Source organism: Lepidochelys kempii, chromosome 5, assembly GCF_965140285.1.
Source record: "Lepidochelys kempii isolate rLepKem1 chromosome 5, rLepKem1.hap1, whole genome shotgun sequence".
Lineage (NCBI taxonomy): Eukaryota > Metazoa > Chordata > Testudines > Cheloniidae > Lepidochelys > Lepidochelys kempii.
Genome location: NC_136384.1, coordinates 112,544,823 through 112,561,282, shown reverse-complemented (window position 1 = coordinate 112,561,282; position 16,460 = coordinate 112,544,823). Strand labels below are relative to the sequence as shown.

At 38.2% G+C, this 16,460-nt stretch overlaps 1 protein-coding gene across 2 annotated transcripts in view; it reads left to right on the top strand.

Moving 5' to 3' along the window:
* The window catches only part of SLC24A2 (solute carrier family 24 member 2), a 169,572-nt gene that overhangs the window by 85,129 nt on the left and 67,983 nt on the right, over positions 1 to 16,460 (top strand). The window contains exons 2-3 of one of the 2 annotated variants that reach the window (XM_078852940.1): positions 5,057 to 5,095; positions 6,339 to 6,447. In XM_078852940.1, the coding sequence (XP_078709066.1) occupies positions 6,393 to 6,447 (55 nt within the window). In that variant the 5' untranslated portion in view covers positions 5,057 to 5,095; positions 6,339 to 6,392. Of the gene's footprint in view, positions 1 to 5,053; positions 5,096 to 6,338; positions 6,448 to 16,460 lie in introns of both variants that reach the window. The other variant, XM_078852939.1, reaches the window with a different exon arrangement.

Genomic DNA, 16,460 nt, shown 5'->3' with positions numbered 1-16,460 from the left:
TGCCTTTTATAATTTTCTTCAGAGCCGACAAACAGTGACTTATTGATACCTGTATAATTGCAATGAGCCATATGCTACTTATGAAAAGCAATGCAAGAAGACATTCATAAAAGTATACCTGGGATAGCGTCTTTGTAAAGCCCCTAACCTTGGTCCCACACTCTGTATCAGAAAAATAATCAGAGAAACCAGATTACAAAGTTTAAATACAGTTCGTAATGCACTATACTTTACTGCTCAATGCACATAATGTACTTTCGTTACTTCCAGTGATGGCTCATCCAGTAAATCATTAATCTCTTTTAGTTTATTATAATGTATACAAGAATATGTAGCTGTTTGGTGAGAATTCTTCAAAATTTGGCGCATTCTTTGGGGAAAATATTTTCTGAGAGGAACAATGCCATCTGTGGATTACACAGATTTTTCACTGCACAGATTTCCAGCCAGCATGTTACTCATGTATGGACATTGGTTTTACTTAGAGAGAAAGTACAATAAATCATTATTTATATTTTTATTATCTGTAGTTTAGAACAACCAAAAAATTTTAAAGAAAGAATTGCATGGACTTTAATGTCAATTTTGGGTCTAACTAAACTATGTCACAGTTATAGACAGGTTCTGGTTAACCCTAATGCATGAGCATGAGAGGGAGGTAAGTAAGGGCAGGTGGAAGCAAGGCCATGCTTTTGCTCTTCCCATTCCCTTGTGCCTTTGTGGGAAAGTATTTGCTAACAATCTATGTAATTTGAGTCAGTTCTTTGGATGTTGGAGTTTCAGAGAGAGAGGTGATGGATAATCTCAGTCAGTTAGGCATTCTGAACAGGCTCTGCCCACTGAGTATTAGATTTAATATCTACATGGACCGTGTCAGATATGTGTCAAACAATGTTATAACAGATGGTGAAGGTATTTATGGTGTCATCATGTAAGGGTATTTGTTTAGATGTTTTTAAAGTAAGAGGCTAAACAAAAAAAATTGAAAAATGGATATAAAACTTTATCTATGAAATATGTAGCCACTCTAAGCCAATGGGAGAGAGCTCTCCCATCAACTTAATTAATCCACCCCCAATGAGTGGCAGTAGCTATGTCAGTGGGAGAAGCTCTCCCACCAACAAGGCACTGTCCACACCGGCAGTGAGTATGTCACTCGGGGGGGGGGGAGGAGGGGGAGGGTGGATTATTCACACCCCAAAGCAACATAAGTTATACCAACATAAGCGGTAGTGTAGACATAGGGATAGGTATGGGAGGGCATCAAATGTTCCAGCCTTAATGGCAAGCAGGAAAGATATAGGATTGTTCCTGAAATAAATGCTTGGGGCTCTAAAGTAAGGTATTAAAAACCTTACATATTTAACCATCATATGGATATGAAGATAGATACCGTTGTGTAAGCACAGTAAGGTATGGTCCACTAGATACTATATCAGAATGCAATTGTATGTATTTTGCATTACTATAAAAACTATCAACAGCTGTAAGTTAATTATGATGTGGAATTGCAAAGTATATGGTGCTCATCTCCTAGTATCTGTTCTAGAACTATCTGCAATGCAGAAATTAAAAAGTCAAAACAAAAGGATGGAAGTTGCCATTTAAAAAGGAGCTAATATGTGGTGATTGTCGTGATACAAGTGCACACATTCTTGTACAGAGTGTTTGTTTTCTAAATAAAAGATTAATATCATTGTAGCTATGTACAAAAAACTGAATTCACAGTTGGTTTAAAGGGACATAATCAATTTAAATTTGGGCCAAATTTTAAATTTTATATTTAATAGTAAGCTTTTATAAAACCTAAGACTAATAAAAATAGGCTTCTCCAGTTAAGATAACCCAAAGAAAACCATATTTTTGAATGTAAATATTCCCCTGAAGTGTTCAAAATCCAAATGTTGCAGCACTGAGAACCTGACTGGGAAACTGGCTGGAAACAAAAGAAAAATAGGCTTAGCTGATTTTTCGTTGTCCAAACTGGAAAAAAAAAAAAGATAAAACTAGGGCATAAGTAGTGACAAATATATTTGATTTTGAGACATTATTATAACAAATAATACAATTTGCTTCTGTGCAATATGTGATTTTTAGTTGACAGTGTCTCTTTAACATAACAGGAAATTCAAAAGTATTTTTTTCAAACAGAAATGTTGTATTGGTCTAGTCTTTTTCCACTAGTGTTTTTTTTTTTTTTTTTTTGGCTCATACGCTATACAACACAAATACAGTTTGGTATCATTTGGGGTTTATAAAAAGCTTTATTCATGTCAGTCATCAAATTGAACTAATTGTGCTTGCACTGCAGTATTAAAGAATTTATAATTAATATAAAATAAATTTAAAGGTTTTAAAATAATTGACAAAAATATGTGAGTTCAGTGGGAGCACTGATGTGAATAATGTTAGTCGTGTGTAAGTATTTGCAGGATCAGGCCCAAAGAGTATGCTCAGCTGTACAAGACTGTTGATCCACTCCTGCAAGATGTGAAATGCCCTGCCTACCGCTGAAGTCCATGGAAACTGATAGTGCTCAGTAACTCAAATGTGGGCCCACTATTTGCATTGCTGCTGTTAAAGTTTTGTGTGAGCATCTTCTTCCCAAACCTCTATTTATATTTTTGTCATGAACATTTCTTCTGCAATGCAACTTGAAATACAAGGTTTCAGCTCGGGAACAAATATATTATTTACCACATTTGAAAAGATATCCATTTAACAGTTTTATACTTCATGTTGCAGTAGTAATAAGAGAGAATATCTTGGTCATTTCAGAAGTGTATTTCCATCCTACTGAAATCTTTTTAAAAAATGTAAATAGAATATGTATTGCCACAATCCAGTATTTCTGTTTACTTCAATGATTATCTTGTACAAATTAAAATGTACAGGCTATACATTTTCTTTTAAGCAAGGTAGTTGTTTATCTTAATATACCTACCTGGCCTGATCCAGCTCCCATTAAAGTCATTGGCAGTCTTTCCACTGACTTGAAGGGGTGTTGGATAGGACTATGTATTGATCCTACGAAGTGGTAGGTGCTTCTGAGAAGTACTGATCACTCTCAGCTCTTATTGACATTAATGGGAGTTGAGGGTGCTCTGCACCTTGCAAGGTCATGTCCAATAAATGGCTACAACTCAGTAATATTTTCTCATCCTTGATTGTATCTTTTTTCAAAATTCAAGATATGGACCGGACCACATAGCTCCTCAAATACAAAAGCCTTTGTTGATAATTTTTATCATTCATATTAAGGACCCAGTCTTTCAAACACTTACACATAAGAGTAACTTGACTCACATGATTAGGCCCACTGAACTCAAGAGCTTCTTAAGTGGTCTTGGGCTGGTCCCTGTTCAGGTGAAAATTTCACCTTAGGGTGAATTTTCCCCAGTATGAACACAGATCAGATTTGTGGGGAAGGAATAATACAAAAGCAACCCCTGACAGTATATGTGAATAATATATGTGTACATTTATAGAATGTATAAATGTATGCATATATGTACACACCATTATTAAACAGTACCCATCAAAATACTGTCTAAAGATAAATGAGCACATTTTGTTGACCTTTTTACTGCAGAAATTTTCTTTTCTTTTTTTTAAGTTCTAATAAAAGCTCTTTCCCCTTGTGCTATGTCCCCGTTGTTTGCACTGAGTCAGCCTGGCGTGAGAGATAGGGGGGAATCCATTACAGACCAAAAGATAGTCGTTTCTCACATAATCTTTTCTTCAAATTGATGTTCTCAGCTGGGGACGTTTTGGACATAAAGAATTAAGTCCTGTTCTTCCTCTACTCACTGTGGAACAAAAATGAACTGCTTCTGTATCAGTATTTGCTCATAATTGTTTCTCTTCTACTTAACCCCCAAGGTTAAATTCGCTAACTGAAAAGGCGTATTGACAGTTAATCTCGATGTGTGTCAAAAAGCTGAGCTCATTGCACTGGATAATTCCCCCTGGGGATTGTGCTGTAGAATACAGCACCATTTGTTGAGCTGTTTGATAGAAAGAAAGAAAGCTTGGTATGGAGGAAATGGTTTACAACACTGCTTTTTGAGGGAAGGGGCATTATCACATGAGGTTGACTGTAACGCAGGTAGAGTATGCAGTGGTTTATTAATCATAGTTCACTGGTGCTTTTGTGTGTATATTCTGGTGAATTAACACTGTATTGTGGGCTTCAGCAGATTTGAGAAACCATTATGACTCTGTTTATTGTCCATTATCACAATCCTCCCAAAAAAATTTATAGAAACAAAGAAACCCAAAGTCCTCCCCAGTTTTTCATCCTATAAATGTCATTGTCTTGCCATTATTGTACTCAAAAGAGTGAAAGAATATCTGTGGGACACAAGTCACCTATTTTGTAGTTTGCAATGTCTTTAAAATCCACCCCAGAGTCTGATTCTTGTACATGGGAGACCAATACTCTGCTGCCATGTTGTCTGCTCTTAACTGTTTGATCCTGTCAATTAGGGCTACAAGGCATTTTGCTGAGTCCCGTTAAGATGGGTATTTAAAATAGTAAGCTTATATAATGACTCAGAACATCTTTTTTTTTTTAAGATATCAGGATCATCACTTGGAATCATTATCAATAATGATCCAACCCTGATGATCTTACTGAGTTTAGTGCACTCAACATTCAGGCAAACTCCCATCAAAGCCAATGTGAGTTTGCCTCACTGAAGACCATATAAAAAAATGCGGATTTCAAGATTTAGCCCACTGGCTATAATTGAGACCCTGAAATTCAGTGACACGTGAGAGACAAATTATGTAGCCAATGATAAGAGGTTTCAGGAGCATTTCAGCCTGAACCTTTCAAAAGAATCCCCTATTACCTAGTACCTACAGAATATTTAAGGTCTTTAACATCACATAGTTCGAGACCTGTGAAATCACATTGTAGCCCATAGAATCTATGTCACTCAGTACACAAGTACATGCTGTTTAACTGTGTCTTCCATTGTTTAATGTTCTTCTTTGAAAATGTATGCAGGCGCCATGTAACATTTCTTTTTTTTTTTCCCTGTACAAGCAGCCACCTAATGCTGGGGACAAGGATGACCAAACACTGACGGTAGGCAGCAGTTTATATTTTTATGTCTGGGCATTTGTTTCTGGAAGGTGTGGGCGAGAGAAATCTTACTTTGCTTTGGCACACTTCAGCATTTTAATAAGCTATCATCCTTCCCCCACCCCCACCCCCAATGCTGCTATACAATTAAAAATAATTAAGTTCCAAAGTTAAAGTGACAAGTTAATTCTGGTATTCAGTTTCTATAATTTTTCATTTGGCACCAAGAATTAATGTATGTGCCCTGTAGACGCTTTAACTGAAAACAGACTATTTCCTTCATCTGTTTTTTTTTAATCGGTTTGGCAGGGGCTTGTTAGTTTTTACAAATTGTTGGTCCTGATTATTATTTATTATTCAACTAAATGGAATGTTTTATGAACATTGCCATCCACAAAATGGCTGTATTCTCTAAGAATCTTATGGCTGTACAACAGCACAGGAAAGAAACTCTCTTCTAGGTGTTTATAAGCCTGTTAAAACGTATTGAAGATCTTTTATTTTTTCGCTCTATTATTTTGTGTGTCTGTGCGTGCACATGTGTGTACATTATTTATCATCATTCTGAAAGTCCTTTTTTTTTCTTCAACCTTGCCAACAGCATCTGGTGGAAAACAATAGGCAGAGGCACACATTGTTACTATAACTGACTTAAGGCCTGTCTAAGATGCTATCATATAGATGGGGATTTTTTTTACCTTTCTACATCATTTTGAGGATATCTAATGGTCTGTAATGGAGTGCAGGCATTTGAAATGAGAAGCTGGTGTACTTCAGGACAGAGCTAAACGGTTTCACAGTGAAACTAAAGATTGCCATGACTGTCAGCTGCTCTTTATCTCCCATAAAATAATCCCCCCTAGGTTTTAACTTGACAAATTTAGCACACAACGTCTACACTGCCTTGTCTATGTTTGACTTTTAGAACATATTAGTTACACATTCTAACAACACGCCCTTAAATCCTAGGCTGGACAAAGTCAGAGGGGTCAGTTGATTTGCCCAACAAGTCAGGGGGAGTTTGTGGCAGAACCAGGAATTGAACCCACATCTCCTGAGTCCCAGTCTACTGATGAATGACCAGTGGATCCTTTGGGGCGAAAGGGGGTGTATACGTGATATTGCTTAGTACAAAATGTGACCAGTGGAAATCAGAAATGTTTTCACTCGGAGATGAATACAACTCATAGTGTAACTGGATCCATTCTCAAGAAAAGGCTAACTTCCTTTTCTTTTTTTCATTCAGACCAAGCCACGGCTCCAGCGAGGCGGGAGCTCTGCATCTCTCCACAACAGTCTAATGAGAAACAGCATTTTTCAGCTGATGATTCACACGCTTGACCCACTTGCCGAAGGTATCCCAATAACTTTTTTTCTTTCTCTGCTGTATAAAACAAAAAAAGATTTTCCCTTTTATTCACAAAAATGTTGTTTGTACCTGAACTACTTTCTTTTTGGTTTTGGTTTGCTTGGTTTTGGTTTTTTTGTTGTTTGCAATCTCTGAGAGAGGGCTTGCACTCTAATGTCAAAGTATACACAGTCCCATGAAGGACTGTGACATATAGGGATTGCTTTCACTGCAATACCAATAATAATTATGACTGTCTGGTGGATGCACTATAAGTACTAACTCTCTCTCTCTCTTTCTCTGTCTAGTTTGGGCTTGAACAGAGTTCATGTTGGGCAGGGATGTAAAAATTAGAAAGATGTTTTTTACTGCTACTTGTGTGGGATGTCAATTTTCCATTCTTAGCTTTGATGTTAGTATATCACAGGTTTCAGAGTAACAGCCGTGTTAGTCTGTATTCGCAAAAAGAAAAGGAGTACTTGTGGCACCTTAGAGACTAACCAATTTATTTGAGCATAAGCTTTCGTGAGCTACAGCTCACTTCATCGGATGCTAAACATGAAACTAACTTGTAATATGGAATGTAGACAACTTTGAAACATTGCAATCTTGGCTTTGGATGGATATTCACTGAGACCAGATAGAATGCGATTATCCACAATCAACTCAGAGCCATTATTGATCTGCAATTCTCTCCTCCCCCCAGCTCTCCCACACATCCACCCCATCTCCATCTCCATCTCCCTCTCACTCACTCATCTCTCTCTCTCTCTCTCTCTCTCTCACACACACACACACACACTTACTTTTGCTGATATTATCAAAGTGCCGAGTAATGTGTTCACTGTGTGATCCTCTAGATGGAAAACATAACTATATACTGGCTTGGCCTGAATCTGAGTGTCACCTTGTCCACCACTCCCTTCAGGTGGATTTCCAAAAATCCAAACCCAGGTATTTATTTGTGAAGTGTGTGTTCCGATTACATGACTTTTCCCTGCTGCAATAAGGTATGTCTTCTGCAATCATGTGTTTTTCAAAGTTATAATTCCTCCTAAAAGATGTGAATGGCTCAAATGGTCCTAAATCTCTAAGAATATTGAAAGCCCTGATCACTTCCAAACTTGAGTGATTATAAAATATATGAAGTACCCTAATACATTTAAATTGCTTTTCATGATACATACCAAGAAATCAGATTTCACTAGGTATGTCTTTAAATTGCAAACATTTTTCACACAATAAAAAAAATAAAAAAATAAACCCAGCTCTGCATCTCTCTGAAGCAGTAAATCTCCTTTTCCATTTCACTCTCCAGACATGCAAGTTAACACTCATTATGCAAAATGAAAGTGTGATATTTTAGCTCCTCTGTTATCTACACCATTAATTCTGCACTCAGAAAGGTTTGTAGTACAAATCCAAACCCTTTGTTGCTTTAATCTGCCAAAAAAATATGGCTATGATTTTTGTTAGAATTATATCGTTACCACAGGGACACTAAGAACACAAATCATATGACCCTATCCACCTGAAAGCAGCCTCTACTGCTTTTGGTCTTAGAAAAGCCCTGTGGTTCTCTCTGTTGATGTAACTGAGGCTGCACTTCTTCATTTAATAGATGCTGCATTATGTAACTGCCGAAGTCTGCCCCTTTAAGTAGCATACAGTCAGTCCCAGACTGTGCCCAGTCCTATTATCATAACTAGTAAACTGGCTCATGGGAAACATTGGAGCAACCCACTTGGAATCCTTCACCTGAATAACCATACAAGAGGATAGATATGAATCTATTAATATCAAGCAAGCAGATATAACTCCTTTCCCAATCCCAACTCAGGTCCTATCTCCACCCACCAGTGAGGCAGGCCTTCCATCCTCCAGAAACTTGATATATCAACTACCACAGTTTATAAACTCTCTTTTTTTCCCCACAACCCCTCCATTTTCCTCTCCCATCCTTAAAGATAAGTTTGTAGGTCCCTAGCTGCATCTGTGCTACTGCACACTCTGATTTAACTATTCCAATCACATCACATGCTAGAACATACAGCAAAGTGGAGGCACCTGGGACTAGAGACAAATGGGATTCCTGAACTCATTTTTAAAGGTAGGAATTACGAGAGGCTACGTAGATTGCTGCAGAAAAGTGGGTTAGGGAGAGCCAGTCAACAGGGGAGGGCCTTAGTGAGAGACTGAAGACCAAGGGAAAATTGGAAGGTTGTGGCAGGAGGGGGAGTCACATGGACTTCTTAACTGAACCCAAATACAGGCCTCAACAAAGATTCAGAAGTAAGATTGATGATCATCCAGTTTTTATTTATCTAGAACCTGTTTGCCTAGCCCTACTTCATATGTTTGCCAGGCCTAGCTGATTCCTCTATATACCATTGTCCATGATTCTTCCCCATTGCAAGGCTTGCTCCATATAACATGTATCAAAGAAGAACTTAGGATCCTCTCATTAGAATAGTCTCAGAAGGAGAGCTTTCTAAATCTGTGTTCTAATTTGGGAGCAGTAGGTGCTGAGCTCTTTTAAAAATCAGATCATGTAATAGCAAATAACTCAATAATGTTTGGCTGTATATAGTAGTTAATCTATGTCAGTAAAATAAGCATTTATCAATACTATTTAATACAGTGTTGCTTAGTGGTTATTGCAGTAATCTGAAATTATATCCGAGGAAGCTTCCTTCAGTGTTCCACCATCTCTGTCACCTTTCCCATGTTTTCCTCCATGCCTTCATGTCCATCCTGGCATGATTTTTCTTTACAAATTGAAATTGAACAGTCTCTTGGCTTCCAACTGGATTTCTTAGAAAGTCTATTCACCTTTTTGTTTCATTTAATAGAGACACAGTGGGCTAAATTTTCAAAAAGTAGAAACCTACTTGCACAAGCAAAAATGTCTGCGAAGTGCATGCCTACATTTGCAAATGTAATTACTGTGATAGACCACACTAATTTAATGTACAGATGACAAGTTAGGCACCATAATGACTATCTGCATGTGCAAATATCAAACTCCCATTGACATCAATAGGACAAGGATTTTAACCCTGGTTTGCCCATAAATATAGTAATGACTGTTTAGCCTGTGTCTGGGAGAAGCATGTGAAAATAACTATCTGATTTCATATTCCGTTGCTGTGGCTTACCCAAATTTATGTTCAAACTTCTTCAGAGAGACACTTCCGTCTCAGGGCTTCAGATCTTCTGCGTTCCAAGAGGTTTGTAAAGCAGACACATGGAGAGTTCTACAGATCTTTACTAAACTACAACATTGACACACTGGAACTAGAAAATCAAGACATGTTTTTATTTTATTTTTCTCGCTCATATATCAATATCAGTAATAAAAATTCTGCACTTATAATTCAGTAAACAATGTGTAGAAAATGGATGTGCCAGAAAAGAATCCAGCCCATTCTCCCAGATATCTGATGGCTTTGTAAGGCTACCAAGAGTGAAAAGAAGTCAAATCTTATTTTTTGTCACTAAAGTCAGCAGATGTGGGTCTGAATGCACATACAGAGTTGGTCTATTAAGTAAAAAAAGTTAGTTTGACCTATGTGACCTAATATTTGCCTTGGCACCTAATGTACGTAAGTGAAAATAGTTAATAGTATTCACTCTTGAATAATTCACTTGTCAAGCCACCACTATTACCTGTTCAGACACCTAAAACTTTATTTCTTCTGGGAAGAAAACAAGAAATAAATTACATATTAAAAAAATAACAAAAGCTGTTTTTACTCACAACAAAATATACATGAATTATTAGTCACAACCACATGATTCTATTGATGTTATCCTGTCCTTCCTCACAACATTTCCCTCCAGTTCGTTGTCACCTTTGCTTGTTGTGTCGTGTCTGAATTCTAGATTGTAAGGTCTTTGGGGGCAGGAATTTTGTCCGACTCTTTGTTTTGCGAAGTGCTTAACACACATGTGGGTTTGATACAAATGATAATAATAATAGTTAATAACAGCTACTCAGATCTGTGGGAGCAGTTGAGTGCTCTGCACTTTTGAAAATCAGGCAGGTTTCCACATATGGATTTAAAAGCCTAATTTAGGCTTCTGCTTTTGAAAATCTTGGCCATAGTGTAGATGTTCACTGCTATCAGTTTAACCACTCTGTCTGGCAAGTGTACAGGACTTTCATTAGCTAGAAATGATCTCTGCATAGCAATTGAAATTGCATCACTAAAACAAAATCAATGTGGCATTGATTTTTTTTTCCCCATTTTGATCTTATTATAGCAATAATGACCTTGCAGCAGGACATTTCCTGGGGATTAAGATTAATGATTGGCTGTGCTTCAGGCCATCAACTATTCCCAGCCAGTCATTAATCTCTAGGAAATGTCCTGTGCCAAATTCGTTACTGCTTAAGTGCTGATCTTGCAACCCTTCCTCACTTGATAGTCTTGGTGAAGTCAGATGAATTACTTGTATCAATATTATTCATGACCGCAAGGGCTGCAGGATCAGACTCAGTGTACTGACTCATATATAATTAGGTCCTGATCCAAAGGCCATTGAAGTCTGTGGAAAGATGCCTATTGATTCTAAAGGACTTTGGATCAGGGCCTTACTGCTGGGAAGCTGCAGAAAATCCCTCAATTTATTTTTATTAGGAGCAATTTATAGGTCTATGAATATCCCACCCCTCCTCTTCTCCTGTGTGCTAGCCTATCGCCAGTCTCTATGGTTTCTTTCTTGTTCAAATACTGCTGTTAAATGATCACAGTGATTACACAGGTCAAGCCGTCTACCATATCTATCTATTTTGGGGGTTTTCTATTGCGCCCATCATTGTAGTATCTAAGTGCTTCACAGATGGAGTGTCTTAATTTTCTGGACACCATACTACTATGGCTTAGTCGTTATTCTAAGAAACTTGTTTTGGTTTTGTTTCTGTTGTTTTTTATGTTTGGAAATAAAAACCTGCCAAATCTCTTTTCAGGATCTGTCTGCAAAGACCTTTCATGGGTTTTTTTGTAATATACAAAAGGGCATTTCATTGTGCCTCTATCTTACCTTTCACACTTTGTATTTAGAAATACAGATCTCATGCTAAAGTAACCTTAGGTATTTTAAATTCTGACCCTTCACCAATTTAATACAGGGAAGCAGGGGTCTTCTTTGAACATCAAATTAAAATAAAAATAGGAAGGTTGATCTTTCCTCCAGAGAAGAGGTAAAAACCACTAGGCTGTATGAAAAAATCCAATAGGATTTAAAAGAGAAAGTTATGTTTCTATAGAATTTTTAAACCAACCCATATAATTCTATAACAAAGTTATAATTCTCTATTAAATTCTATACATTGATTTTAAAATTCTGTGGAAGGGATATCATTCTCTATTATATCCCATAGCATGCTTCGAATGATTTCAGTAACCTTATTGGTTTCATCCCTACTACATTCTATAGGCTATTTCTATAAATCTGGATCCTTCAGATCTTTCAGTAAGCGTGAGCCTGTTTGCCTTATTTATTTTAACATCAGAAAGTCTGTGCAGGCATTACATTTAGTAACACCCAAAAGTATAATCTCTACAATTCAAACTGTTTCTTTGAAAATTGCCTCCACAAGCCAAAGAAAAGATCAGACCAAATGATTTATTTTTGTGTTCCTAATCCTTTCCCTTTTACCTCTCCTTCCTGAATTGATTCCACGGTGGGTACCTTGTGAGCTGGCCCTGTGAGGTATCCAGCAACTTACAAAATCAAATCCATGGTCATCATTTTAACCATCTAAAAACCTGATTGATGCACACTCAGCATTTGCAGAGACCTACCAAAACTCTGCAGCCTGCCCGGGCTTCGTACCCACAGAGCAATATTGCATGCAATCATGAGGTGGGAGGGGGCCCTCCTCACCAACAGCCAGCATGCTGTCAGCAGCTGCTTCTCTCCATCCCTGGAGGTGGAATCCAAGACTCTGTTCTCCCCGTGCTATATACTGCAAGGGGGTTGCCAGGAAGTGACACTGCAGTGAAAAAATGCCTCCCCCTGCATCCCTGAGCTCCAGCTAACTGACAGTGGAGGGTCCAAATTGGACAGACAGTGGGGGGACCAAGTGGTGCCCTCTCCCTGAGTACCAGCTGACAGTTCTGAATGGCAGGAAACAGCCCATCAACCAACAAGCAACTGGGTTCAGAGGCCAGAACCACAGACTCCTCCAATACCATCCCCACCACTTCCACCAGATAACATTTTGGGGACCACACATTCCTTGAGGCTCTCATCTCCCTGTATAGGCTGCTCCTGTTTATTGCAACTCCAGTGTTACAGTAGCTTCTATAGGAATTCTGTAGGGGAGACTTGGGGGCTGAAACCTGTGGAAGGCTTGTCAGGGTGGTGGGAAGCTTATCTCTGCTTTAGCGGTGCTCACCCGTTGGATGGATGAGTGGCTGCTTCATGGCTAAGAAGCTGCTCCATACTGTGCCCACCTGACCATTCCCAGGATAATTTAGGGTGGCTACAGTTACTCTGAGGGTGTAAGGGGCCTGTGTGCCCATCAGGATTCAGCCTTCTTTGTCAGGCTAATGAAGAATATAAATCCCTACCCCGCATCCTATTTCCTTATTGAAAAAGGCTACCTTTTTAAACTGTTGTTCTGTCAAGGACTCTCACAACAAAAACAAAGAAGCATTTAGTGTAATTTTGGTGGCAGGCAACTGCAAATGATACAGAATTGTTCATCATCAAATGCAACCTAAATTATCCAGACATGTTCTAAAGGCTATAAATGATTTATTATTTCTAATCAGCTCCACAAGGAAAAAGGAACCCCCAATAAAATGTGCAGCAGTTGGTCTCAAGCAAACAACATGAGAATCAATTACCTTTACTGAATTTTTCTCTTATGAATGTCAAACCTCAGATCCTATAAGGTTCTAGCCTTATCTAGAATGACACTTTTCTGGATTAGGAAAACCCAGGAAGATGTCGAAAGCAGTGTTGATGATGCAAACAGTAATTCTAAATGAGTATGGAAGCAATGCCCTTGCCTGCCACTAATGGGCATTATGTTATTGAGGGTACCATCTTTTTGGTGAGATCTCTCATTTGTTGATAAAGATCACTGTCACATTTTAAAAGTTATAGGGATGCTTGTCTCAATGGGAGCAGGGGAAGGAAATAGCTGCAAGGCTCACTCTCCGAATATTTCTCCCTACTTCTTGTGTTGAGGTGCCAGGTCTACCCTCCCAACCCCTACATGGAACAGGCTGTAGAACCTGTCCACCATCTTACAGATACAGTGAGAGGCAGGACCATCTGTGCAAAGGCCCCATCTCACATAGGCTCTGTGTCTTGACAGCTCTGCCTCCTACTCCCTGGCAATGTAGCTGTGGTTTCTCCTACTGGTGGCTGTCCAAAGTGCTCCACTCAAAGAGGGATTTCAGTCATGGTGTGGTGGCTTCAGAAAGTTAATATAACTTGAGGATATATTAATTTTCCTGCAGAATCTTTGCAGGGCTGTTAGGAAGACAAATTCCATCCTCCCCAGTCCGCTCGTTTCCAGCTTGTTGAGACTCACGAATCCCCAGACTAACAAAGGGTTCTGCTTGGGGTCTGGACAATTGGAAGAATGCTCCTATACATATGGCTGACTCCCCTGTTGCCATGTGAGAAAGGTGTGACCCATACACAGAGGGGAATCTCTGCCTGAAAAATCATAGGGCACAGTTGCACCCAGTGTCTTGCACAAATTCCCAGATTTATATCTTGCATCTCTTCAGTTGGATGAGTTATTGTTTCCTTCTATACTCCACCTCCAAAATATCCTATTATATAATGTACTGGTGCTGAAAGGCTGAGATTTATTATATTTGCTTTTTTTTTTCATCACAAAAGTGCCTGCTTTTATTAGTAAAAGAATTAATGGCTACATATACGTAAAACTGAGTTGAGGAGAACTATTCATAGGGTGAACCTTGCAAATATTTCTTTCCCCTGTTCCCATTGAGACAAGCATCCCTATAACTTTTAAAATGGGCCAGGGATCTTTATTGACAAAGGAGAGATCTCACTGAGTTGAGGATTCTGTCATTCCTCTGCAAAGATCTGAAGAGATCCCTAGCATCTAAAGCAAAGAAGCCAGTGGTCTCCAGTTGCAGTGGGGGAGGTTTAGGTTGGGTATTAGGAAACACTATTTCACTAGGATGGTGGTGAAACTCTGGAATGGGTTACCTAGGGAGGTGGTGGAATCTTCATCCTTAGAGGTTTTTGAGGCTTGGCTTGCCAAACCCCTGGCTGGGATGATTTAGTTGGTGTTGGTCCTGCTTTGAGCAGGAGATTGGACTAGAGGGCCTCCTGAGGTCTCTTCCAACCCTGATCTTCTAAATATTCAAAGCAGCAAAATGCCCTACTTTCAGTGTTTTTGTAGACTGAAAATAGAAACCTCATGACTTTTCAGGAAAGCAAAGGAGAATGAGATTCTAGACATTTTTCTTCAATGGGGAATTATTGGAAATTTTTGCCTCTAGAAATAATATGTTACTGGTTTAGGATCCCAGACACTTTTTAGTTCACCTTAAACTTAAAAAAAAAATACAAAAAAATAAAACTAAGACTATGTGAAAAATGTTTGTGGTTAGCTTAGCCAAAAGGTGAGCAACAACGTAGCAAAACCAGAGATCTTGGATTGTGTGCAACTAAATGCAAATGTGTTTGGCTAGTTACAGATGGTATTTTAGATAGGTATTAACAGGGCTATCATAAAGCAGAGAAAGAAACAAGCTAAATAGCTCTTCTCAGGGAATCTCAGAGCATTACTTTGGATTTCAAAGCCAAAGATAATAGAAAATTGAATTTCTAGCTTTCCGTGTGGTACATATCAGAAATAAATCTCATTTTGACAGCTGGAGAGTTTGAACTTTCTGCAAAGATATGTGCATTTGGTGCAAGGCAAATGATATTTTAGAATAGTGTAGAGATTTTTGTTTTGAAGTAATATTTTGAGTTGATTTATCAATTTGCATCTGAGGGCTTTAGTTTTGTTCCGTTTTTGTTTTGTTTTTTAAAAGTACTTTTTGACATTCTATTTTATTTCATAAATATCATTGGTTCCTTGGTTTATTTAGCATAAAAGCAGGAGCCACATGGGTGATGTCTCTTCAGAATGTTGGGGTCTGATCCTGTTTCTACTGAATACAATGATGATGCTCCCTTTAACTTCAATGTGAGCAGGATCACATCTGCAAGCTCTGCATCCAGGAATAATGGGTCTGTACTTCGTGACATGACACAAGAAGTAGAAGGTGTGATAAAAGAAAAAGAGGATGAGCATATTGTCCTCAGTACCCTTAAATACTTTTGCTTAAATGTGTTAATGAGATGACATTGGCATCATCGATGCAAAAAAAGATGTACTTTTACAATTACTATTTATTATTTGTATTGCAATAGTACCTTGGAGTTTCACTCATGGACCAGTGCCCCACATTGTGATAGATGCTATACAAACACAGTAGAAAAGTCTAAGTTTTGCAAGGAACATCATGGAAGCTTGAAAGTCTAACAAGAATTTAGGCTTCTGTACCAATACATTTCTTCTCTGGCTTTGAGTACTTCAGCAAATATCAGGAAAAAAATAAGATCTTCTTGTTAAAAAAAATTGTTCCCTTTTCTTCCGCATGCTGTGGTCATAATACATTCCCAGTCATAAAGCAATATCAGAGTCATTGTGATTATGCCATCTGAGACAGATGAAACAGACAATGAATAAACTAAGAAAGACTTAAGAGGTTTATGGAATATGTAAAAGATGGGGAGTGGGATCAAATTTGGTGTGAGATTGAACAAACAAGAAATTATTTCAAAATAACTCTTTCCCCTTTAAATTCAAGACTGCCTGATATCCTTTTATTAGTAGATTATATAGACTTTCAATGTACAAAAGTATTATCTTTTAATAAATCCCTGCTAGAGATTTAGAACTCTCATTTTGCACCTGTGCTCTGTTAATCTTCTTTGCTAGATCTTTAGCATTTTTTCAACTGT